This window comes from Malurus melanocephalus, unplaced genomic scaffold (assembly GCF_030028575.1).
Source record: "Malurus melanocephalus ecotype Western Australia unplaced genomic scaffold, MMel_1.1 scaffold_128, whole genome shotgun sequence".
NCBI classification, from domain to species: Eukaryota; Metazoa; Chordata; class Aves; order Passeriformes; family Maluridae; genus Malurus; species Malurus melanocephalus.
In genome coordinates this window covers 1,720,173-1,745,713 of record NW_026623360.1, presented here as the reverse complement: position 1 = coordinate 1,745,713, position 25,541 = coordinate 1,720,173, and the positions used below count along the sequence as shown (strand labels likewise).

The window sequence follows — 25,541 nt, the reverse complement described above, 5'->3', positions numbered from 1 at the left end:
CTGCCATGAATGTAGGTAATGACTTCAGTGGCTTCCCTCTCCCATTTTCACTCAAGGTTATTTCGTTCTCTCATTTTCACTGCAGATGGCCACTTTTGTCTTCTTTTAAAACTTTTTGCATATTCTACACATAACTGAGAGCAGGTCTTATATTTACAGCTGTTATCCACTCTTTCCAGTTATTGTGTTATGATCAGGAGCCTGGAAACAATTCAGGTTTTCTGGATCCTGTTGACTTTAGACTGCCATGATGGGTAACAGAAAGGATCAAGAAACCTGTATCTCTAAAGAAAGCACCTATCTCCCTCCTCTTGCCTTTGATGTTTACCTAGTCCAGTCATCATACCTGTYCTCATGATTATTGAAGATTATAGAGAATGACCTAGTTAAGAAATCTATTCCTATAAAACTGGTTTTGATCTTAGCTCAGATTGAACCAGCCTGCCAACAATGAATAATAAAGGTTCCAAGATTTCCCTGGTTTTGACCAATATCCTAAAAATCATATCATGTTCTTTTGTTCATGAGATAGATCGAAGTCACAAATATTTGCTTTATGAAATAACTGGCTACTTAAAAAAAAAAAAAAAAAAAAAAAAAAAAACCAAACCCAAAACAAACACATTTTATTAGAAACTTGTATTTTAAATGGTTATGTTTACTTGTTTCATAAAACAAGCTGAAAATCAGGCTTTCAAAAATATTCTCAAACCATGAGATGTGTGTTAGGAGTTTCAGGCATTTAATACTACTCAAAGACAAACAAGTCCTGTCTGGTGTGACTCTTAATTTTTAAGGAAGTGACCTGTTGCCACTTGGTAGAGATTCTGCTGTAGTTCAAAAGTTTCAGAAGTAGAATCGGAAGAACTGTTCTACTGCTACACCCCTGTAGACACTGAAGTAACTTCAGCTGTTAACTAAGTGCTGGAGGACAAATGGCTCAAGCTTGTGCTTTTTAATTGGATATTTTAATATCCAGAAGCAGTGCACATCCCATAGTGCAGTGGACTACTACTAAAGCRGCAGTCCTAAAGGAGTAGACCATAGCATATTGTTAATGATTCTAGTTTTTTCTTGTCTATGGATCCATTGAGCAGACTCACAAGAGATTGTTCCAGCATTAGGAGCTTACATTGGAAAAATAAAATGTAATCTCTCCCAGAGTGCCTTGTATAAATAGATGTYCTTTTCTTTAGATCTCTGTTTCTGCCTGAATTTTCTGGTAGGAATTCAACAAGGATTTCAGTGTRGATGGGGCTACAAGCATCACTAAATTAACAGTAAAGTCTAATTGCTTCAAATTATAAGCTTTCTCATAATTCAGAAGGAATTTAAATGTCAGTAACATGACACTGCTTTACTTGTGTTTTTCAGTTCTTTTTTCTTCTACCTTGTCAGAACAAAAAAAAAAAAAAAAGTTTGAAACAACAAAAAAGGCCAAAATGCTGAGTTTGTTTTTCACAGAGAAAAAACCCAGCAAAAATGGTCTGTAGGATCAATATAACCATGAAGACCCAATCCAATTTTTAATATCTATTCTTTCCCTTCCATTGCTTCTCCAGTGTGATAGAATGGAAATAAGTAATTTCCTTCTGCTCTTGGCTTGAGGCCTTAAAGTTGTACTGCATACATACTGAAGTTTGATAGTGGTGAGGTGAAGAGTGAATCAGCGTCACCCCTCTCAGAGACACAGGTGGTCATGCATTCGATTTGTGTTGTGTGCAGGCCTCAGCTCCTCTCTTTGATGTAGCCCCTTTCCCACATTTTGCTATTCATGTTTGCTTTCTTTTACCGATGTTTTCTCACGACCTTGAGTTTAAGGAATTTCATCAGTACATCTCTCCAATTATCCAAAGTGTTAGAGGTACTGTCACATGTCCTCTTGCTCACTCRGATCTTCATTCTGTTAAGAGCTCATCATGTATGAAAGTCAGAGTTGCTAGGAAGGTTGAAGGGTATTTATCCTTTTTGGTTTGTTTTACTAAATCTGTGTGAAAATAAGAAAAGCTGGCTTGATTCCTTCTATTTATATGTAGAAATAACTCTTGTTCATTGAATGACCCTTACCCTATAGATCCAGTCATCCATGCCATGGGAAAAAAAAAATTGTTGTGTCTATTCATTTTCACTGGATGTCATCCAGAAAGCAGAAATATTACTGCTTATGTTCATCTTGTGTTGACGCACTGCAATAAAGGAGTCTTCATATGCCAGAGTTAATCTGCTAACGTGAGATTTATTGCTCTTTGCAGTGCCATGACAAACGTAACCTTCAGCGATTTTTCCTGAGTTTTAACCTTAACTCTTTACTCCTGGCAAATCCTCCTGCCCTTAAACTGTACCCAAGTTAAAAATTTTAAATGACTGGAAACATATTTCCTTCTCTGAAACATGAAATTATTTGATATGTTGGTCTACAAGACACACACATGGAAATGCCAGCATTGTCATTTGCAGAAGAATTTTTCATGCAGAAGTTTCAGCCTGTAAGTCACTAAAATAATCTTTCCTAGAAAAATAAATAAAAATCAGAATTATAGTGCTTAAACTGTTAGGTTCAGGTCCTGCAAGGTGAGCAAGAACTGCAGAACAGGAGCTGCAGACTCCATTTTTAGGAAGCTGTTYCAGAAAACATGTCAATCTGTTTGTTAGCTGTGCTTCCTGGCAGTTATATGCAAATCCATTTGTATACCGGTGGCTCTTTCTGCATTATATTGTTACATAGAAGACAGACATAAAAATTTTAAAGTCTGTCTGGAGGACCATGTGTGAATGTATATAGATTCAAAAGATCTGTCCCATGCTATTCATGCATGTGTGCCCCAACCCCTTGCTTTCAGTTTGTTCTTAAGTGCCAGGAGCTTATTTCACAACTGATGGAGAGGTCTGTGCCAGTGTAAAAGAGAAAAAAAAAAAAAAAACAGTTACACTTTTTTGAAGCAGTCCCTCCAAAGGGCCAGTCTAAGTTCACCTTGAGGGCAAAGCACAGGGTAGTTTAAAATAAAAATCTTTTGGTACTGGTCAATTGAAAGATAAAGCCTGTTCTGTTCTGTGTAAATAATTTTTGATCAATGTACTGTTCTAAGGCAATTCCCAATTAGCATATCCTATAGCTGATTGTCAGACCCTGTCCACAGGGTACAATTGTGACACAGGCTGTGAATATTCAGCAATAGGAGTCTGTAAATCTGAGTAACTAATGACAAAGCCTCTTTAGGGAAAGAGGTGAGCTGAGTAGAATAATGGCAGTCTTGGGGGGCAGTGGGGTATTTTAATTTAATCAAATCCAGAGCAACTGAAAAAAATAGTATTAAAAGGACTTACTCTCTGAAGTAAATACTTTTCAGAAAAATGTACAGTTCAAACTGACGTGCTAAATTGGCATCCTTACATCCACTCTATTCTGTGGATCAAAGCAAAGTTAATAATTTCCCGTGCCTTTTATCTCTTTTATGGATGTGCTTGTGAGTATGTGTGCATATGCATGTGCACGGTGTGTGCATGTGCATACATGAGTAACACAAAACAATGGCAGTGAGGGAGGGGTTCTTGCTTTTTCTGTAATGAAGTTGAAGATTTTTTTTTAAATGTAGTGGTACCTAATAGTCGCTGCCCACTGTAGTAAAAGATCAGAAGTATTGCAACTTTCTCTTGCCTCTGTTTGCCCAGCCACCCTTCTACATACTACAAGCACTGGGAAATTTCAATGACACAGCTTGGAATGGGTTCAGTGACCTCAATTATGCCCTCCCACCCACTCCAAACTCCTTTCAATTTGCAAAAAGCTTTAAGTGGACAAAACCCAGATGCCTTTTGCTTGTAGTTCAGTAAGAACAGATTGGGCATGTAGATTCTTGTCAAAGTGATATATGTAGTTCATTTTCCATTAACTCTTTCTTAACTAAGGATTTTAAATTCTCAGTTCCAAGTCTAGCACGCTGCTTTGCTTTCTACTGTTTTTAAAGTTTATTATGCCTACAGCATCATTTAAAAGTGAACATTGAAATGCCTCAGTTAGACATTGACAGAGTGTGTGGTTCTGCTTTTAAAGGCAATCACTTCTTTTTCTTTTAAAACTTGTTTAATATGTAATAACCACCCTATTGTCTAAGACAGTTAAAAAACACTAACTAAATATATTAAACAAAATCTCCAGTTTGAGAGAAAAAAGAAATCATGACTTGTGGAAATGATTTAGCTGTTAAAACCAGTACATTGATCCTGATGACCTTGAGCTTGCTCCAGTTGGCTTGCTGAAAACTTATATTGCTTTTAATATGTTGTAATATTGCCTCTAAGAGCCAGTGCCCTTCCCCTCCCCCAGAGCATTTCATTACACTCCCTTTCTCCCTCTCTCTCTCTCTCTCTCTCTCTCTCTCTTTCATTCTGCAGAAACATGTGCTGTCAATAACGGAGGCTGTGATCGGACTTGCAAGGATACCGCGACAGGGGTACGGTGCAGTTGCCCAGTTGGATTTACCCTGCAGCCTGATGGGAAAACGTGCAAAGGTCAGCCTCTGTTTGCTTTGCAATGCATCATTTGCCTTCAGTGGGTCCAGTACAAGATGTAAATATTCAGTTATTTAATCAATACTTTTTAAGTCAAGGCAATACCGCTRTAGTCATCGCAATTAAGTTCATTAGCTTTTTCCCTCCCTAATTTTTTTCTGTATTTATCTAGTTCAATCATTTCTCTTTTTATTTATTAGAGGGTTTTATTACTGCAAAGAAGTAAGATGCAGAGGTCAAACTGTTTCAAACTGAGTGGAGATTTAATGGAACAACTCTGGGCTGCAAAAAGCCTTTCATTTCAAAGGATATTCTGATATCTTTGTAAAACCTCAGTCATCTAATGGTGTCTGAATTTATCTATTCAGAAAGCAAGTTACAATTCTCAATCAGTACTTTGTTACCTACAGATAATCAACCGGTTATTACTAAGTGAAGCCAGRTATTGCTCCGAAAAAGACACCAGACACTTGTTCATTTCTACACTTTCCAAAGATAAATAGCCAGCTACAAAGGAAAACCAAAATAATATTGACATATGCATGAGTCTAAACCAMACAGCTGATACTTAGATTTTACTGCTCCAAAGACGGCCCGAGAACCTTGGTATTCTGTCTTTCACGTATGTGTTAAAACTGAGGTCAGTGGAAGAGAAAGCAGAAAAGAGCATCTGATATCTCTGTCAGCATGTGTTCTCAGTTCAGGGGACAAGGGCAGCTCTCAAATGTCCCTACACAATCATACTTTATTGGCATTTGAGTAGATTTGGGTACATGTTGGTAGGACCAGGCCATCCATCAACCATTTTCCCATTTTCCTGTGTATTCCTTTTGAGCCTCTTTGCAAAAGCCTTGGTGATGGACATCCAGGAGGACATTGCATGTATTCTTGTCACAAAGAATATTTTTTCATCACCAGTGACTTAGCATAAGTTGAGCTAACTTGTTAAGAAATTCTTGTGACTTTTTTTCCTTCAAAGTAACCAGAAATGTCAGAATATCTTCAGTCCAAGGCTTGATGTTACTTAAAATAGTAAAACCCGCAAAAATAAACAGAAAATGCATGGTTTCCCCTTGCTCCAGGCTGAAAAGTCCCAGTGCTTGGGCCTGATCCTTTTAGTATTTATAGAAATAACAGTTCATTTGCCTGTTTATTTGAAAATAAAACATTTAAACTGCCATTGCACACAATGTTAATAGTTAAGGGTGAACACACATCAAAACTCAGTCATCTAGCTCAAGCCACATAAAAATAAATCTTCATTTTTATCAGCAGACTAGCTAAACCATAGCAGAACAGTAACAGTGATTCCACCAAGTGCTTAAAAGGGAGGCATTTTAACAATGTAACACACACCTAGGCTTGATCATAATGTTTATTATTGAAACTATTTGGCCAGAGAACTAAAATGAAACAATATTTATATAATAATCAAGTCTATAGTTATTACTACAGACAAAATGAAATATTCTACTGATCCTCAAACCAAATACCTTAGCTCTAAGTTCTTTCACATTTTTCTTTTCCCTTTTTTCATAGAAAATACAGAAAACAGAATCTATATTTTTATGATGCTGCTGATTATTTCTTACTATCTTAAAACAAGCAGCAACTGGAAGTTAACACAAATGGTTTAATAAAGCAACAAACCATTTCTTTTTAACCTTTATTGCCATTTTAGGAAATACTCTTCATCCTAAAATGGTAAAATATAGATTTTGAATTTAATTTAACTTAATAATATTTCTCAAATGCACTGCACTGTGAGATTTCTGTGCTAGATTCTCCTGAAGCTGAAGTAATTTTCCATTTAAATCTCTGCACTTAAACTGACCAGTGAAGTTTCTTGCACAGCTTTTACAGGCAGCCCTTAGTCAAAGGGGAAGCTCTCTAGGATTTGCATCTTTTCAGTGAAAAATGAACGTTTTGGTGAAGTGACATTGATGCCATCTTGGGTCCTCTTGCTTATAGGTAAAGCCTAAAAAAGACCAGGTAGGAGAAAGTCAGTATGTACATATTCCTCTGCATTCTCTAGAAAAGAAAAGACCAGAAAAAGAGTGATCAGCTCAATTTTTCGCCTTGGATATTTTTTCCCACTGTATTCTTCTTGATTTAAGTGGCCCCCAGTTTCTCATGTATCCAGCTCCCTGTTTCCTCCAGCTGAAATTTTATGTCTATGTGGTAAGAACAAGGGATTATMTATTGGATGGCCTTTAAGGCATCTTCAGGGATCATGCAGCTGTCATATCCTGTCTTTCTTAGGCACAGTTTTCAGGTCCATTGAGTGTCACAGCATGTCCAAGTGAGGTTTCTCATAGAACATCATTTTAAGGGAGGTTATGCTTCTAAATATAGAAGAAAGATATGCTATTGTTGAAGGAAAGTAGAGATGTACAGCATGGAAGAAAAACTGAGAAAAATTGGAAGGAGAATTAATATATTAACTGAAAAATGCARTTGTGGGTTGGGCAAAATGATTATGTTTAGGTTTAGTTTGGCAAATAATGTTGACCAAAAATAATGTTTTTATTGGAAAGTCTGTGATTTTTTTAGTCCATTTTGGCATCTTCCTCTCTAAGACATCTTACACAGTTCAGCTACTGTATGAAATTATGTAATTGCTTAGATTCAAGAGGCTTAAATGAGACTCATAGAAACATCTGACCTCAAGTATTGTGAAGTGGATGTAGTGTAATTTTTTCATCTGGGATTCTAGCTCACTTGTAGATGATTTCCTCAATAATGTGCTTTTGCACATTTATGGAAATCTACTGACACTTTTCTTCCCTTTTATTTTTCACAAGGGAATGAGTTAAATTTAAAAAAAAAAACCAAACAAAAAAACCACTCTTTTTCTAAATAACAAAAATTTCTAGATGGTTCTGTTCAACAATCAGGACTCTAGTTTGTTTTAGGCATTACMTAAGCATGTATTGGGGAAAAAATTTACTGTCCAAAATGTCCACAGGGTTTTGTTTAGTAATTGGGAATTACGTTAATTGCTCAATATGGAAAAAAAGGCAAGTCCCATACAAAAGGGAAGACAAGTTCTTAAAAAATAATATCTGCAGATATGCTTGATTGCCAAAAGGTGGCAAATAAACCTTTTTAAATGTAACTAATTGTTCTGTACTTTGTTTGCAGTATCAAATTTCACATTCTATRGTTCTGCATAGAAGATGGTAGGGGTTAAATCACAGAGTACAGAACTCTGATATTTCTCCTGGCCCTTTCCCAGTGTATCAGAGTATGATAGGAAGGTGTAGGAAAGCAACTTCCAGGTAATACAAGGACCCTGCCTTCAGTGGTTTTGCAGGAGGTTGATCTCTTCCATAGGCTCAGTGGGAAATGAGAGTTCATTGAACCCCAAAGAATCAAGCTCATTTTTTTAATGCAGAATACARCCTGGTTTATATCAAATGTCAATAAAATTTGAGGGGGGAATTTGAGGGCGGGGGAAAATTGTTGTGGAGATAGTTTTAACATGGAATACCTACAGGTATCAGCAGAGCACATAGGAASACTACTGATGTGGAAGATTGCTTTGCTTTCTGTAAAGTGAGAAAAACTTTTTAATCTCTGATTCTTTCTCCCTTACACACATTACTTACTTGGTCTTGCAGGTAAATACGGAAATAAGTGCAAAAGTGTTGTCTGTGGTCTARTTAGAATGATCTTCAGATGTATTAATGGTGCTTGGATAAAAGTTCATAAACCTTTGCTGTTTTTTAAAAGTCAGTCTTGAACTGAAGTCTTCCCTCAGTTTGGCACACAATGGAGAATGTTCCTTTATTCCCTTCAGCTTTCCTGTCAACTTGGCTCTTAATAAGCCAAACCACGGAGGCTTTTGACAGCTAAGAGAAGAGACATTCTAGGCATTCTAGACATTCTAGTTCCATATTCTCCCTCTAATTAATGCTATTTAATTTCTACTGCCATTGTAGCTGGGTGATCCTAGCTTGATGCTCAGTTCATTTGATGCTGTCGATTGTTGTGCTRCAGATGACTAAACAAGTGTAGGTCACTTCCCTAAATGCCTMCCAAGTTATCCCACAGAATTCAGCTAATTCAGACAGAAAGGGACCCTGAAGATTAAAGGACATAGGGGCCCAGAATGTTTATTGCTCATTGCCTCCTACCCACTTTTTWATATCCCCTGTGTTGTGCATATCAGGGGTTCTATGGTCCTTAGCTCCCTTGTTTGTTGGTTTYTGTGTGTCCTTCCTGCTGAGTGACCTTTTTATGGATCCAGCTCTGTTCTGCCCTCAATGAGAAGATTCATCAGTTTAGCATTTCAATTATACTAAATACAGCTTAGGTAGCTGATAAAGCAGGAGGYTTTTGCAAAAATCTTGTAGAGTTCAAGATTGAAGTCAGAGTAGATTAGACTTAGCACAGATTTCTGAAGATTGTTTAAATCCATCTGCCTGACTGAATCAAACAATAAAGAGCTCATCTTCCTGAGGGCAGCTACAGGAGACAAGCTGAGCCAGGGAGAATTCTTCTCCCAGGACTTAAAGTAGAGAAGAATTGAGAATGATKGCAAAAGGTGATATCTGAGAGAGACAGGGACTTTCCTTTGTGGCTTCTCTAAGTGAATTAGAGCAAGAGGAAGGGCCACAAGCTTCCAGCATGGTGTAAAATGTAGGACCATGTGTATGACATATATGCTACATCTCTGCCTCAGGACTTAACAAAGAAACTGTACCCCCAGGCACTCTTGTGCCTGGAATTAAGCAACTTCCCAGCACTCTGCACCTACACATAGAGTAACTGTGCAGGCTGCAGCCCTTGCTGAGCTCCTTGAGTCAAATGGCAGAGCAAATAAAAATTTCAAGCAGAGAAACTAGATTTCTAAGGGTCATAGAGCAAAGGCATCATCTCAACTATGACTTTTCTATAAACATCCATTAAGTGCTGTCTAACTTTGCAATGCCCCATAGAYGTTTTGTAATAGCAAGGTATGGATTATTTTGTACAATTAACTTTCTGTTTGGCATCATTTCACCTGCCTTTCATCATTTGATTTGCATCTTGTGATGATCCACCCTAAAGGGGAAGAAACTTGACAACAATAGGATTTTGGGATAGTCATCCGGGCTGGAATGTCAGGGGTTTAGTTCATAATGTACCACCAGCTATGACTGARTGCAACAGGATTAATTCCTGTGCACAAATAACTCTGTGTCAAGTCCAGGTGATCTCACAGACCTGAATTTAGGAGAGGAAAAAGTTCCSTTCACATCCCTGCCTAGAGATGGTGCATTTTATTCACCATGTGTCACTAAGTCAGCCCTTCTTAGCACTCTGGCATATTTAACTAGAGTGGTGTTACGCTGGGGTTATGTGACTGCATGGCAAACATTTCTTCTTCCTGCTGTCTCATTGTCATGGTGACCAAGCAATCTGGTGGGCTCTCCACTTCCTTGGAGCAGCCCCCATCCTTCAGCATTCATATGGCAGGAAAGAAATGTGGCACTTACATGCTTAAATACTTGACTGTGCTGCAGTGGGAGTATCAGAAATGCCTGAGTGTTGAATGATCTGTCCAATAACTCACCACTTAAACATCTTTTATAATCAAGAAAAAAAAAAAAAAAAAAAAGCAGGAGCATGGAGACTAAGGAAAAAATTCTTTTAAAAAACAGCATAAAAGTTTACTTGAAATAAAAGGGAAATTTTGTATTGCCTGTACTAGTTTGACATAGTAATTACTTTTTTTATCTTGCTTAATTGCAGCTTATTACAGCAGGAAAATTAGTTTTGAGTGCACAAAAAATTAAACCCTGAAAGTGAATTAAATTTTGAAAATTGAATTGTTTCTRTGAGAAAAGAGTTTTTTAGAGAATGATTTTCAATTAAACAAAATATGTCATCTTTTGTTAAATATGAACTGAAAGGTTTCATTAAATTAAATTCTTAAAATCAATGCTTGACATCAGTTTGGTATGAGAGTAGGAGTCAGATTTTGAAGGCTTCCCTCTGTTTTAATTCAGAACACACTAGCACTAAGTGAAAAGCTCACAGTGAACAGTTTAGCAGGCCAATTTGGCTTCATTTCTTGGCTACAGTTATGATTTCCTCCATCATTCCATTAATAGAAATGACTTAAAATTTGTTTTTGTTTTTTTCTCTAAATTGGATTAAATTGACTAAAGCACTTAGAATTGCATCTTGTCAGTCCAAATCAATTCATATTAAACTGAAAATGTTTTCTCTTTTTTTCAAGGAGAACTCCAGACAGAGAACAAGTTATTTTTACTGTTTATTATTAGTAAGATATAKTTGTTAATCTGCTACATCCACTGTTAGCTTGCCTGAAAAATGATCATACTTTCATTTGACTGTGACTGATCAGATAAATTTCAGAGTGATATAGTTTTTCCATTTGTTACCTAAATGCAATGTTTTGCAGTAGGAGTACCTTTGATAAACTCAGGTTTTGTATGGTTAATATTCCTGATGAATTTGACTTTTTTTTTTTTTCTATTTTTTCTTTTTTTTAACATGTTAGTAAAAATTTGACAGTAAAATACATCCCAGTACAAGGTAACTTCTGTTATCATATGCATCAGTCAAGCTTACACCAAGGCAGATAAAGCCTTCGTGGCTCATGTAACCACACTTCTCACAGCASTAAGTGTCTCAATGCCCTCAGAGTCAATGCTGTAAATTTGAAGCAGGCCTTCTGAACTATGATGTATGTGACCTAAAAGAAAAATGCAAGAGAGGCCCAAATGATTTCATGTGAATTATTTTTCTTTTTTTTTTTTTTTTTTTTTTTTTTTTTTTTTTTTTTTTTTTTTTTTTTTTTTTTTTTTTGGGTCAGGCAGTCTTCTTTCTTTCCTTACCTGTAAAGAGATCTGATTGAAAGTAGTCACCCAAATACAAAATTTTCCTCGGTTGAATTTGTTCTCACACATCAACATTTTAAAGGAAAAAGAATTTAAATTATCTCCTCAAGAGTTTAAACTTTGACAGTCACTTTGAGGCAAATGGGTTCATTGTCTGACTATTCCTGCTTGAATCACAGCCTACTTTCTGTGCACCTCCCATCAGCAGTGTGTGCAGTATCTGTGATGCTCCAGACAGTGAAAGGAGCATCAGTGYCTTTAGTGTCATTAAGTATTGCATTTTATCTCCCAGAGAAGGTCCTGGGGCTTACAAAAAGAGCTTTTTCCAGCTCACCTTTCTCTAGCAATGTGAAATTTTTTTAACACATGTGAGGAGATCAGTTCAGCTCCCTCCACATTAGACACATTGGGGTTTTGAGGAACATAAGCGTTATAAGCCATTATCCATAACAAGCCATTACTATTTCCCAGTGCTTTCTCAAAAAAGAAAAGAAAAAGGAAAAAACATGCATGTGAATTGTGTGAAAGAATAAACTAAAATGAAAGAAGTTGCTGACAGTCATCMCCTCCTCTGTAGTTGGAGTGCTGTGGTACCAGCAAATGTCAGCATAAAAGCCAGCTTCAAAATTACAAGCAGCAGTGGGTTTTTGATGAGGACGTCTGGCAAAGCTAGAAAGGCCAGAGACTTGCATGTGTTATTGCCTTTTCTTCTGATTACATTTCCCTTGATCACTGCACCATGGCCATCTACTTACATGTCATATCTCTAAGAGAATTTAGGTAGTTAATAGAGCATTTGTACTGGTTCATCATGTTACTGCTTCATAATGTTACTGCTTCATGCCAGAGAAATGTGTATTACACATTAAATTTTGTCAACGTTCCACTGAAATGGTGCCTTATAGTTTGATTTGGAAGGAGCATATGGAAAATGGTCCTTTATCCTTACCTTAGTCAAAGATACAGTGACAAGAAGTGAGGGCAGTTTTATCTTTTAAGCTGATAAGTAGCTCCTCTTTGCTTGCTGCACATAAATGAAGGTATCTGGGCTGTATGACTGATATACCATAGAGTAGTAGTGTGCATGTTGTTTAGAGTCTGTCATATTAACTAGGGGAAAGACAGAATTACTCTSAGCASACTTTACCTTACTCAGCCAGGAAAAAAAAAAATACCAACTCTGCAAATGGAAAGAGATTAAGATGCACTGAGTGCTTACACTCTCTAAGAGGAAGCTCATAGGCCACTTCAACCATAATTATTGGGAGTGGCAAGTAGTAAAAATATTTTAAAGTAATAGATCAGATACCCTTCAGACCTTTTTAGGAAAATTTCTCAGACATTTCAGAAAATTGAATTCTCATGGGATTTCAAGTAAAGAAGTTCAGTGGAAAAGGCACTACAACTTGCTATTTCATTTCTAACACAGGGGTTTTCATCCTCTGGCCTTTGTGCAGACTCCACCCTTTGTGACAAAGGCAAAGCACTGTCCCCACCATGGATACCCAGCTAGAATCTTTGTMCTCTCTGCTATGCATCAGCTCTCAGGGGGCATTAAATTTGATTTTGCACCTTGTGCCTTCAACTTCTCTCAGGAATCCCTCAGTGAACTGTGCTCTTCTAGTCAGAAGAACAGGTGACCCCAAGGGAAAATAAGCCTTTGGTACTTCCTGGTGGCATTAGAGGTCCTACATGATATGGCTCAACTATGTCCTGTTTGTACAGGCTTAGAGATTCGTGCCTTGGGAAATAACATTGGGCAGCTGGTACCTGTGAACTCATATCTTACTGCAATAACATGCTCCAAAGGACATGAAAAGAGTTTAATCCCAACCTGTAGGGTACTCTGATAATATCCCTGAACTGCGTTATGGGTTACCCTTTCCGCTTCCCCTCAAAGTCTAACCAACAAGGAATACAGTGACTCTCCTTGAGCTGAATAGTAGAAACAAAATACCAGAAAAAGTGTGGTGCAAAGAGGCCTGTGTTGTCCATTCAGATATGGAAGTCAGTGCAGGACAAATTCTCAGCCCCTCTCTGTTTTTTTTCTGTGTCCCTCCCTCTGAAAAATATCCTGCTCCAGAAGAATCAGAATGCCTTGATTTTTTTCAATTGCCAGCCAAAGCCAAATGGCTTTGTTGAAGCCAGTCCACAAGCTATCAGAAGTCAGGGCATAGAGTTTTAGAAGTTAGTTATTAACATAGGTGTTGTTTTTTAACAGCCCTTAAGTGTTTGCTGAAGTGGTTTATTTTGAGCCATTCTTTCCCCTCAGATGATTTTCTCCCTTCTCATCAATTTAAGSCGAGAGTAAACTTCCCAATGGTCAAATCAAGATCTAGTTTTCATAATTCATTGTGAGCAGCTCTGCTTCCATCAGACTCCTCACACAACTCTGTTTTCCAGCTACAAAAACTCACCCTCCCAGTGTTTGCAATTAGAAATAAGTGCATGTTCAAATACAAGCACCATTTAAGTTTGCTTCTCTGTACATGTAAGCAAAGAGSTATCAGAAAATACAGATCAGGTATAAGCACAAGACACTATAGTCATGTATCAAAGCAAAACTCACTTTTGCCCTGTCCATGCTGATCACAAGGTAAATACAAATCTTGTGGCTGAGGTCTGTCTTTTATCCTAGAAAAAAGRAAAAAAATACAATAATCTCTTACATCTTTGCCTGGACAGAGGGCCATCTTTGCTTTCCATGAGAAATTAGCACCTAAATTAATTTGTGAATGTGCGACTAATGTAAAGAATGGTAGTAGTGAAAATTTGGGTTCTCCAGTAATTAGACTAGTGCTTTTAGGAGGAACAAAAATAATAATATTCTATATAYGTGTGATGCTCATATTAAATGTGCAATTACATGTTCCATTAAAATAGCTGAAATTTCTTAAAATTGCCTTTTGACAAACAAATTCTGACCCTTTTCCAGTGCTTCTGCACAGTTAAAGAATTTTGAGACCACATGCCATTTTCAGGAAGCAGGYAGGAAGCCTGCTTGGTACAGGCAGATTTATGTGAATCCCAAACTGCTCAACTGGTTTACAGAAACCAGCAGATTTTCTGGAAAGATGTTGCAGCAGCAGCAGCAAAGGATCACCCTGTCTCTTCCCCTTCCCAGTACTCCTCTTTTTCTGATAAAACCTTATGATTAAAAAAATAGAGGCATTTGTGACAAACAAGTAACCAAAGGCAGCCAGTGGGTGATTCAATGCTGTGAAAGAATAGATGTGTCTGCCTAACCAAAGAAAWAATAACAAAAACAACATTAAAKGAGAGGAGAATTAGGAATTTTGTCATGCAAACAGTGATCCTGTTCAGGATTTGAGGACTGGCAAGACTTTTTGAGACCACACATTTTGGGAAAGCCTCCAGAAGACCATTTCAGTTGGACCCACTTAATGCTTCTACAGGGAAGTTTTTGGCACATGAATCAACCATCTGCATGCTGCAGAGATAACAGGTAGACTTGTAGTTGGTGAAAGAAGACACAAAGGRAATTTATTTGATAGGAATGACAAATGAAAGGCTAAAGGAAAATGGGAATATTAAATTACAGAGGCAGTTTCGAGGTTATTTTTGGTTTGATAGGACTCTAAAAAAAACAGATGATGCAAGATCATCTGTGTCAAAAAAAAAAAAAAAACACTTTCAAAGTTCAGGATTGAGAGAGGGAAAACTGAGTAACAAGTGGGAGAACAATAACCARGTTCAGTCTCTCAGAAGAGATGCTTGTCTTTGAAGAGGTGGATAAGACTTGGAAACTGGATGACAGCACAAGTTCTCAGGTAGCTACAAAATGATTTTCAAAAAGCTGCCTAAATATGGATTAAAGAAGCAAACATTAGGGCTTTATTGCTGAGGCTGCAGTCATTTTACACTGTTCCATCGATGTTATCCAGGACTCAAGACAAAAAACACACAAGATCAATCCAATGTGAAGAAAACATAACAGCATCCAGCAGGCAGCTGCAGCAGCTCAGTAGAAAGCTCTGTGTCATGTCCAGTGAGAGAACCACAATCATCTGGGCCAGCACTGCTGCCCTGGAAACAGCTGTTTCAAGACTTGCTAAGACTGGGAGGTGACTCAAAATTAGATTTCTGTGKTTTTTTCCCCACTTTTTAATAGCATAAAGGGAGTTGAGTCTTTTTGGTGTGTGATAAGATGATAGAGTGTCTGACTGAGGAGAAGACTCAGAAGAGCTGGTGGTAAAACCATACAGCCAGTGGAAGAGATATCAGAGAAGGAAAAAGCTGCTYGTTACCAGCAGAAAATGAGTCAATGAGTGGGGCTTGGGGGAAGAAAAGATAGAAAAGTCTTGGAGGTAGGTGGTGATGATGTTCAGAAGCCTAGTGAGGTGATCRGAAAAATGAGCAATTGGAGACTCACTGAGGAGTATGTATGTGGCTGTTTGATTTAGAGACATAATTGATTCAGACTTTTTAAGAGACTCTAGGAGCTGAAGTTCCAGAGCACAGTGGTGAAAAATCAAATTATGAACCTATGATTTTTTTATTAAAAAAAAAAAAAAGAAACGAAATGCATATTTTAGTTATGAACACAGTTGAAATTTGTCAGGAAGAGAAAAATTGAATTAAAAAAAAAAAAAAGAGAGTAGAGAGCAGAATCTTTCTAACTGGGGCTGCACATTTATCTAATCCAGAATATGTGTTAAACTTTCACTGCCCCTTCCCTACTTTTAAGCGAATTGCCTTTTAGATTTTTGGTTGAGTTTTGGGTTTGGGGTTTTGTTTTTTTTTTTATTTTGCTTAAAGAGATACAAGTCATTTTTCTGCTGTAGACTTGTTCATGACAGACAAATATAATATAACAAATTRTCTTCCATTAAGAAGTTGCAGACTTGGGTCAGCTGCCATGTAACTCATTCTGTTTCATTCCCTCCCAAGGGTTCCATCTATCCCCACAAAATAAATTCATGTGTGCTAAGTTAGGGTTTTTTCATGACTAGGCAATATTCCTGTTCCCTAGAAACTTGCAGTTGTTATTTGTCTTTGTGAACCTCCTCTTTGAAAATGCCAAATCCTTTAAATTAATGCTTCAGAGGGTCATATTTTGCATTTCAGTTGTTGAAAAGACCTTGCATTTATTCAACAATACAAAACCCCCTGAGGATCAACAACCACAGAATATTATGGAAAAGTATGCTGTGTTTTCTGTTACTTGGGAGTTGACTACTCACATAATCATAACTGCTAACATTCAAAACCTAGAGTATTTTTTTCATCCTTTTATCATTGCCTTTTCCATCATTAAATACAGCTTGGGTTTTTTTTAAAATATGACTAGGTCCTGCTTTCAGTGATGGATCTGTCTTCACTGCTACAGAACAGATCCCTGGTTGGTTRAAGAAGTGTCTTCAAAAAATATTTGAGAGTTAATTTTTGGTTAGCATCCAAATTTCTTTGGTTCATTAAGAGCAATTTAAATTATCTTGGGCTAATCATATTTAACTGCCCCTTTCAGAAGGAGTAGCTTTATCCCAGGAAAGTTAGCATAGTTTCACTGGGATTTTAGAGAGCATCAGTATTTTTAACCGTCCTTAATGCCACTTTTATTTAATTAAAAGAAATACTTTTCTAGAAGCTAACTGAGATTGCTGGAAATAAACACAGAGCTTTCCTGAGCAGCTAGTAATTCCAAGGGAGTAAATGAAAACAACTGTGAGTAAACTGAGTTAATACACTAAATCTAGGGATTCTTGTGTCTTGGTCCTGTAGTACAGTTCRCTCACTTGCCCCTTTGCTTTTCATTCAGACTGTACAGAAAAATGAAACACAGTAAGAGCCAGGCCTTGTTTTTTAGTGACATCTAGCACAGAGAAAATGCCCAGGGATGTCAGTCCCACAATTTTGTCTGATTTRCACCTTAAGAAACACTGAATTAACTCCTTTATTTTTGTTATTGTATGTAACCTGCAGCAACCCATTTAATTCTTCTGGCTCCTCCTGCATAAACATTACACATAGAGTTATTTTGGTGGTAGTGGCTGTGTGGATAATTAAGGTAGGTAAGCAGTCAGCCCAAAGTATTTGCACAATTCTCTCCCACTCTTTTACAAAACCACAGCCTCCAGATCTGTCTGTACTACTCACATGGCCACAGGTACAGCTGAGTTTCCCAGAATTTGATGTCCTGTACTTTCCACATGCTCTGTAAAACAGTGAGACATTCTTTGGTGTCCCCAAGTACACATGGAAATCTTAACAGCACATTTATTTTTCCCTCAGTGTTTTATAAAAAGCATTTTGATAGACAAGAGCATTTTGATTGATAAAATGTCACAGGAGGAGGAAAGCAAGTTTGATTTCCTGGGATTCCTGTAGGGGTTTATCTTTTCCTTTGGCGAGGGGGAGGTGGGAAGGAGGGATAGYTTTAGCATTTAGTTCAGCCTAGACAGTAAAAGACTGTTAGTCTGTATCTTTACATCTCCAGTCCCTTTCACATTCTGGTGTCACAGCCTCAGACAGCTTGCACTGTTTGGGTTCGTAGCATTGCACTAACATGTTTTTAAGTTTAGAAAGAATTCAGTGTTCAGCAAAAATTTTAAATGAAAATCCTTTCTTTTCACATTAGATTTAGTAAATCCCTTCCCTTTTACAAATGAGAAATCTGGGCCTAACCTATTATGACAGCATTTCTGAGTTTTTCACTTGCGAAGGTTTTTGTGTTTTATAAATCTAATTAACTGTAATAAGAAAATAATAGGACATAATGTTTGTTTTACAAGGTGATTGATCTCTTGGCAGCCTGGCAGACTCTTTTATTGATTGGTTGGTGGATAATGTCAAAGTGGATATGTCCTGGGGGAGAATAGCTGACACCTAAATCCATATGTGACAGATTACCATCTGTGTTGGAAGACAGGTTTCTTCRTGAAATTGCAAAGATAACAGGTGAAAATTGAGAAAGTGACATGAGGGAAATGTGTTGAAACCTGCCTCAACCTTTCCATGCTCTAAGAGCGTTTGCACAAAGCTCCCTATTTTGTGGGCAGCCTGTTTTCAGGATGAGGGAGATTAAATTTTAATTACACTCATTCCTGTCTGCCCAGTCTAGATTTAATCCTGTTAATTAGGAAAATGCCTTGTCCCACAACGTAGCTATAAAGCTAATTAAACAGAGAATCTTCATTTGCTACTTGGTGGAACTTCAGTTCAGTAATGACTACCATACTTTACAGTTAATTAGCACTGTGGGAGGGAAAATGAGGATGTTGTTGAAGTGCAGAACTCAAATTAGAGATGCTATAATATAGGCTTTATTTCATTTTGAAGCTATCTGATGCAGGCAAGTCACACACTATCCTACCTGCCTCAGTTTCACGTTTATTAAACAAGAATTAATTAAATGTACCTCTCCTGCAATAGTGTTGTGTAGGTTTAATGTAATGATGATAATAAGCTGCTGGCCTTTGAAATCCTCAAGTAGAAGGCACTGCATAAATAGAATTATTCCTCCCTGAAACATGCAAAAGGCAATGAACTGTGCAGTCTCAGGTAAAGTGGTGCAGCAGCAATTTTACTCCTAAAGTAAATATGACCCTAACAGTCCCACAGACATTTACAAAATCCTCCAGTGCAAAGCAGCACCAGCCTGGAACATGCTGCTGGATTAAACTATTCTAAAGACCAGACCAGAATTTGACTTAAAAGTTTCAAAAGCAAATGACTTTGATTTATAATGCCCTGTTCAATAATAATGCATTTTAAAGTATTGGTCCTGGAAATATCAAATGATAATTACMAATCCCAAATTTTACAGATGAAGTAAAGCACAGAAGTGTTACATCTTGCCCAAAGTGTTGGATAAATGCATTGTAAAACTGGAACTAGAACTTAAAATTCCCAGCCAAATAACCACACAACAGCTGGCTTGATGCTYCTGGAGGGAACAGCAGAGCCTGTGTTCTGCTTTGGTTTAGATTTTCTCATAGTGGCACTGATCCAATGAATCTAGGGATATGAAATTATCTTTCTACCTTAATGAGACATCCCTGGCATGCATTATTTAAGCTGCTATGGAATAAAATATTTAGAGTATTGTAAGGGGAGCTTGGTAGCTTATACTTACATTAATCCTGAATTTACAAGTTTTAKTGTGAAGTGGCTGGCAAATATCAAAATAATTGCACTCTAAGCATTGGTGGCTCTGTAATATTTRTACCATAGAACAGCATGTAGAACAAGGTCTTTTGTGCAAGCCTGTGCTGCTTGGCACCCCAAGATAACCTGCTGAGTCAAGAGTGGATGCATTTGTTTTTCTGTTCCTCTATTTCCCCACCTCTGGCATGGGGTTAAAAAGTTTTGTGGCTGCTTTATAAAGTACTTGGTGGTCTGTGTGCATCGGGGAACTAATATCTATGTCAGCAAGGCAACACTAGTTTCAAGGTTTAGGGGACTGTGGTGATTTGTAAAGGCATGAGAAAGGACAAGGAAAGAAAAGCAAGGAAACACTAGGAAATCAGGGAAKGAAAAGAACTAGCAAACTACAAAAAATATGTTTATATTGATGCCCACTGTATACTGGTAATAGCATTACTAATTCCAACATGATGGCTTTCATTATTAAAAACAAAAAAAAAGATGGTTATGAAGTTTCTGTAATTATTTTAGGTTGATCTGAGAGTGTATTATTTTCCTGGAGTTAGGTAGCATTTTAAATCTGCAAAGGATTAGACCRGCACAATCAGTTCAAATATTTGTCCAGCCATTGAAAGGAGAATCCTCACTTCCGCATGTGATGAGGCTTTGGAAATCTCCATCTCCATCATTGTTCAGCAGCTAAGAGAAGATTGCATGTTGATTACCCTTTCAGTTGCCTTTAAGCAGCTTATGTGAAATGTTACGTTCTACGTTACCTAAAATCCCTACTTTTTAATTTGTTCTCTGACTTKTATGCAGCAAGACAAATCTCTGTGGGTTTATATGCGCGCACACAAGTGCATACATGCAGCCTGATCAGAACCAGCTCCTTCCAAATATGAATTTCACTGAGCAGCACTTAAAAAGGTGCAAATGGAAGAGGGGCAGGCATTCTCATTAATCTTCACAAGATCATGAAAAGAAAAATAACAGCTTGCCTGTTTAGCCCAGTCAAATTGTAGCTATATAACTTAGCATAAAACATCTGAATTTCTAGACTTTTATTTAAAGCTGAAAAGCTTTTTTTTAAAGCTTATTCCGCTGCCTCCCTCACATTTTGAGATCATCAGAAAAAAAATAGGATAATCTATTATATTAGAAATATGTTACATATTCCTTCATTCTTCAAAAATGATTGTCTCACTCCATTCTTCTGAAAATATCTTCTGAGTGTCCAAAAGAATATGGAAAATTTGGGGAAATAACTGCAAARACAGGGCATTGTAATAAACTACTTGGATCTCTCCGCTAGAACCGTGACTTCTTAGCAAATGCCACAAGGCTGTGGGGTGGGTCATGAGAGGACCCAGAGAGCAGTGCTTGGCTTCACCACAGTGTCTGTCCCAAGGTCTGTCAGGATTTTGCTGATGGGATGTGCTGCAAGCCTGGACTTCCATCAGCCCAACAAATACAGATGGCAGGGAGCCATAGAGGCTGAGTGKAAATCCTCCACTCTGTGCTCAGCAGGACATCCCAGGGTTTGTTTCTGGGTTTTCATGAATGCGCAGCTTTTGTGATGATGTTGCTGAGCTCCACTCCAGACAAATACGTGTAATTGGGGTTTTTTCCCTCAAATATTACAATTTCTAAAAAGGTGTTAGCTACCATTGTGCAAATCTTATCTTTGCTTTTAATTCTATTTAATTGCATGGGAATTGAACAAACCATTTTCAGAGCTAACAGAAGGCTTGAATTCTCAGTTGCCTATTATACCATACCTTCACCTGACATTTTTGAACATAATTTTTAGTGCTTCTGTAGTTTTCCACTGGCCTGTATTTCCACATCTGCATGTGTCCCATTTGTACTCACCACATCAGTTGGTATTTGTAGCAGATCATCAGCTTGTATGAGCAAGGTATCATTTAACAATGTTGACCTATTGCATTAGGAGAAATCCCTTGGGATTTTATTGCCAGTGCACTGAAAGCCCATCAGACCTCATAGTCTGAAATGACTCTCACGGTATCATCAGGGCATTTTATGTACAACCCCCGTGGAGGAATACAGTTCTTTACATCCTTTTGCATTCCTGAGGATAAAGGGGAGCAGAACTTGTGGGAATTTGGAATTATTCTTCAGCAACCTGCATCATAAGGAACCACTTGAGAACTGTGTTTGAAGATAGCAGGTTTATGACTCCTGCACAGACAGTCCCCATAACAGCAGGTGAATGTTTGATTAAATAATGTCAAAGCTGGAAGAGACAACATAATGGGTTTCCACAGTGTATTTTTCTCTRCATGAGAGGCAGACATGCTCACCCTCTGTGAAGTTCAAAGAGGCACCTGACAAAGTTGGGTACCAGTGAATTCAAACATAAATGGGGCCTCACCTTCTCACGCAGTGGAATAATTTATTTTCACACGGCTCATAACACAAATTATTTATAGCCAAGGAATGAAAAATAGTAGGGATACAGACTTGGTTCAATTTCTATGAACCAGTTAGACATGATACATACGGTTGGATACTGCTCTCTTACAAGTGAAATGCAGCAAAGTACTGCTCTCCACAGAGTGAAATAATTTTTACATGCCTTGTCAGTCTTGCTATGGCCATGGAAAGAAATACAGTGAAAGCAGAGACATTGGCACTGTTTATGTTATTTAGAATGTTTTTGCAGCTAACARTTTTGACCTCTATTCTGTTTTGATGGTCCTGGTTTCTAAAGGTCATTTCATGTTTTCCAGTTAGGAGAAATGAATAAATGCTTTCTTTTCCTGTGGACTCTCCCAGGTTTTACCCAGATCCTGGCTCAGAATTATTCCAAAGAATTGCTCGTTTAAAACTAACACGCTGCATTGTCAGTGGAATTGCAGTTATTAACAGCCTAAAATCTGCACTGTGATGCCAGCAGGGTTTCAATTTTGCCCCTTATGGTCTTGAGAGATCCTGAAAAGAGACTGGAATTTGTAATTTAGCATATGAAATCCAGGGGCCATCATTTAAAACATCAATCGTTACTCCAGAATGGTGTTTGACAGGCTGCAAGTAATTTCTACTTCAAGCAGTCTCAGGCAGCAGAGTAGCCCAAAGGTCATGTTGTTCTTATCATAAGTAAAAGATATCTTCTTCATGATGGATGACTGTTCTGTGTGTTTACGATGCATAAAGTATTAGTAATTTTAGTTCACAATTCCATTTGTCCCACAGTTTTGTCAGGGCAAGCTAAACTCTAGTTAGGTACATGTGTGCTGTGCAAAAGGATGGGACCTTYTGTAGTAATCCATCAACACAGTCCCAGTCGCACATGGGGCAGCTGGGAAGAATCACTTTTACAAAAGGAAATGCCAGGCTGCAGGAATTGGGAAAAAAATTCTTATGTTTTCACTACTAATCTTGACCTGTGCAGGTGATCACAGCTGAAACTAAATGGGTTGCTGCCTCCAGTTTCATGGTATYATGTATGGTGACCCTCAGTGTGCTCTTCACCAGATTTATCAGGTTGGGAGCCCAGGGTTTTCTGTTCTTGGCCAGCCAAATGCCAGAACTGGAGGACCACAGACAGCAAACACGACTCCTGATTTCAGAGCACTTTGAGAACACAGTTACCTGAGACACAAAGATTTGGGCTGGCTTTGTGCAAAGCATTCAGGGCATTCCACAGCTGCTGCCTACAATTTACCCTCATTCTTTCAATTGGATTGAATGCAAAAGCCACTCCTCTGCAGAACCAGGCACAAAAGTAATTTAGTTCAGAGGGCCTGAGAACAAATTTCCTATCTCTTTGCCATAAATGAAACTCATAAGGAAACATTAAAGCAATATCCATTGTTCTTGTTTATKTGAGTCCTGGACATATTTCTGTCAGTGTGTGTACAACAAAGTGCTGTTTAGAAGGCTGAATTTGCCTCTCAGGTGTCAGAATTTTTAGATTTACCACTTCACTCCTCTTGCTGCAGTTTAAATTTTACATGCAAAAATGTGGTAAGTGCCATGCCATTTTCTTATGTTGGAATCCTATGTTTCCAAAAATTAATGAATGACTTTCACTAAGAATCCTCCTAAATTCAAATAATTTTTAAAACGTGCCCTTCATTCACCATTGTGCTAGTTTTGATAAATTTCCCTCTCCATATAYTGGACCTCTTAGCATCTAGATTTGCATTTTGTAGGATTTGCTCTTTAAATAGCCAGCTGTTACCTCAAAGTTTCAAAGCTCTTAYAGCAAGAAGCTTTTCAAAAAGAAGYATCACTCTCCACTTAGGTTCCAGAAAGATCTTGTTTTCAATTCCAGAAGTGGGTACCCAAGGCTCTATTTCATATTACTTCTTCACTGTATGCATACATAAAAAGAGCTGGKTTTTGGCATTGTTCTTCTCCTGAAAAAAAAAAGAAAGTAATTTTTTCTTTTTTAAATAAACATGGATCCATGATTTTGTAATTGAGGAAGGATGGAAAGATTCCTTGTATTTCAAATCAGGTTTTGTGCCTATTATGTAAAACTTTATMGATTGGAAAAAATTGGGACTGGTCATACCAGTTCTTCAGTGCCTTTGGGAGAAGTTAAAAAGGGTAGAAAGTAGAATCATCAGTATCAARTTCAGAAGTCTTACAAAATTCATCAGTCCACTCATAATTATTTGAAGTAAGAGCCATTGATCCTGTCCTTCATACATATATATACATATATGGCTTTCAAATAAAGACAATCTATCTCTGCCTTCAGAATAATGAAAGAAGCAACATTTCACATGCACTCAGTTAATTCCTTTCCTGCTATACCAAACGAAAAACGTTTGACACATGAAAATGGGTTACACTGTGTCACAGAATAATGACCAAAATAGCACATAATGCTAATTATGAAATAAAATGTATCCTTTCATTTGTTTTTTTAAGCATAAGAGAAGTATTTCTTCAGAATTCAAGTATGTTTTACTTCGTGATTGTTATTATTTCAGTCTTTTCATGTGTTTTAGTTTTGATAGTTCCTATGCAAGGTAAAAGGATTCATGTCCTTCACAGGTTGAAGTCTGCTATCAGGCAGAGCCCTGCATCTACAGAGGATGTAACACCAAAGTACTTTAGCTTGGGTCCAGTTCTGARAGAAATGGTTCTGTTTCCCAAGCAGCTCAGCCCATAGCTCTCCTTGTGAGATWGGTCTGGGAAGGGACTCATCTGACCAGCCTGGTTCCTAACAGGGAYAGCAGCCTCCTTGGGGATCTGAGTAAATTCCTGTATTCTTGCTCTGAATGATTGAATTACTATCATGAACTAACTTTTGGCTGTTYATTCCTTGCAGATATTGATGAGTGTTTGGTAAACAATGGCGGCTGTGACCATTTCTGCCGAAACACAGTTGGCAGCTTTGAGTGCAGCTGCCAGAAAGGCTATAAACTGCTCACAGATGAAAGGACCTGCCAAGGTAATACTTCATTAACCTTACTCTTCATATAATGAGGATGTTATTTCCAGCAGATTTTTTTTGGTACTTAAGTCATTTGTACTGCAGGTTTTAATGGTACTGTCATAGAAAGCAAGGTTAGAAAACGCCTGTGATGTTTTCTTTTTACTGAGGTGAGATTAGAAGATTATTGGAAATGTTGTATTTCAATGTTTTTAGTAGTAGGAATGTCAGTGTCCTGCTGAAGTATAAAAATCCAAGTGGAATAGCCTCAGGCAAAGAGCCTTATCTTCAAATCCTCTCATTTGCTATGATCTTAATGGGACAGAGGCTTATTTTATTAAGAGCAGGGTCATTTAGAGGAACTGACTGTAATAGAGCATTTGCAAGATTGTAACTAAAAAAAGGAGTAATTTGTGAGCTCASCTTTGCCCAACAGAAACTGTTTATGAAGGGATAATGGTGGCATTTTGTGGGAATTCAAATGTATTTTGTATCGTTTGCTATAAGTTTGCTATATCGTTGCTATCRTTTGCTATTTGTTATCTAAGTCACTTGATTTTATGTGTTCTATGACTACATAGGTACATAACCATTTCCAAATACAGACCTTTGAAGAAATTACATTTGAGCTCTGTAGCTTTACTCTTTAAAAACCTCCT

General features: G+C 37.6%; 1 protein-coding gene across 4 annotated transcripts in view; it reads left to right on the top strand.

The window, feature by feature from the left end:
- SCUBE1 (signal peptide, CUB domain and EGF like domain containing 1) overlaps nt 1-25,541 on the top strand; it is a 188,750-nt gene that overhangs the window by 115,557 nt on the left and 47,652 nt on the right. For 2 of the 4 annotated variants that reach the window (XM_057370558.1, XM_057370559.1), the window contains 2 exons: nt 4,393-4,509; nt 24,778-24,900. In XM_057370558.1, coding sequence (XP_057226541.1) covers nt 4,393-4,509; nt 24,778-24,900 — 240 coding nt within the window. The remainder of the gene's footprint in view (nt 1-4,392; nt 4,510-24,777; nt 24,901-25,541) is intronic. The other 2 variants (XM_057370561.1, XM_057370560.1) reach the window with 1 other exon arrangement.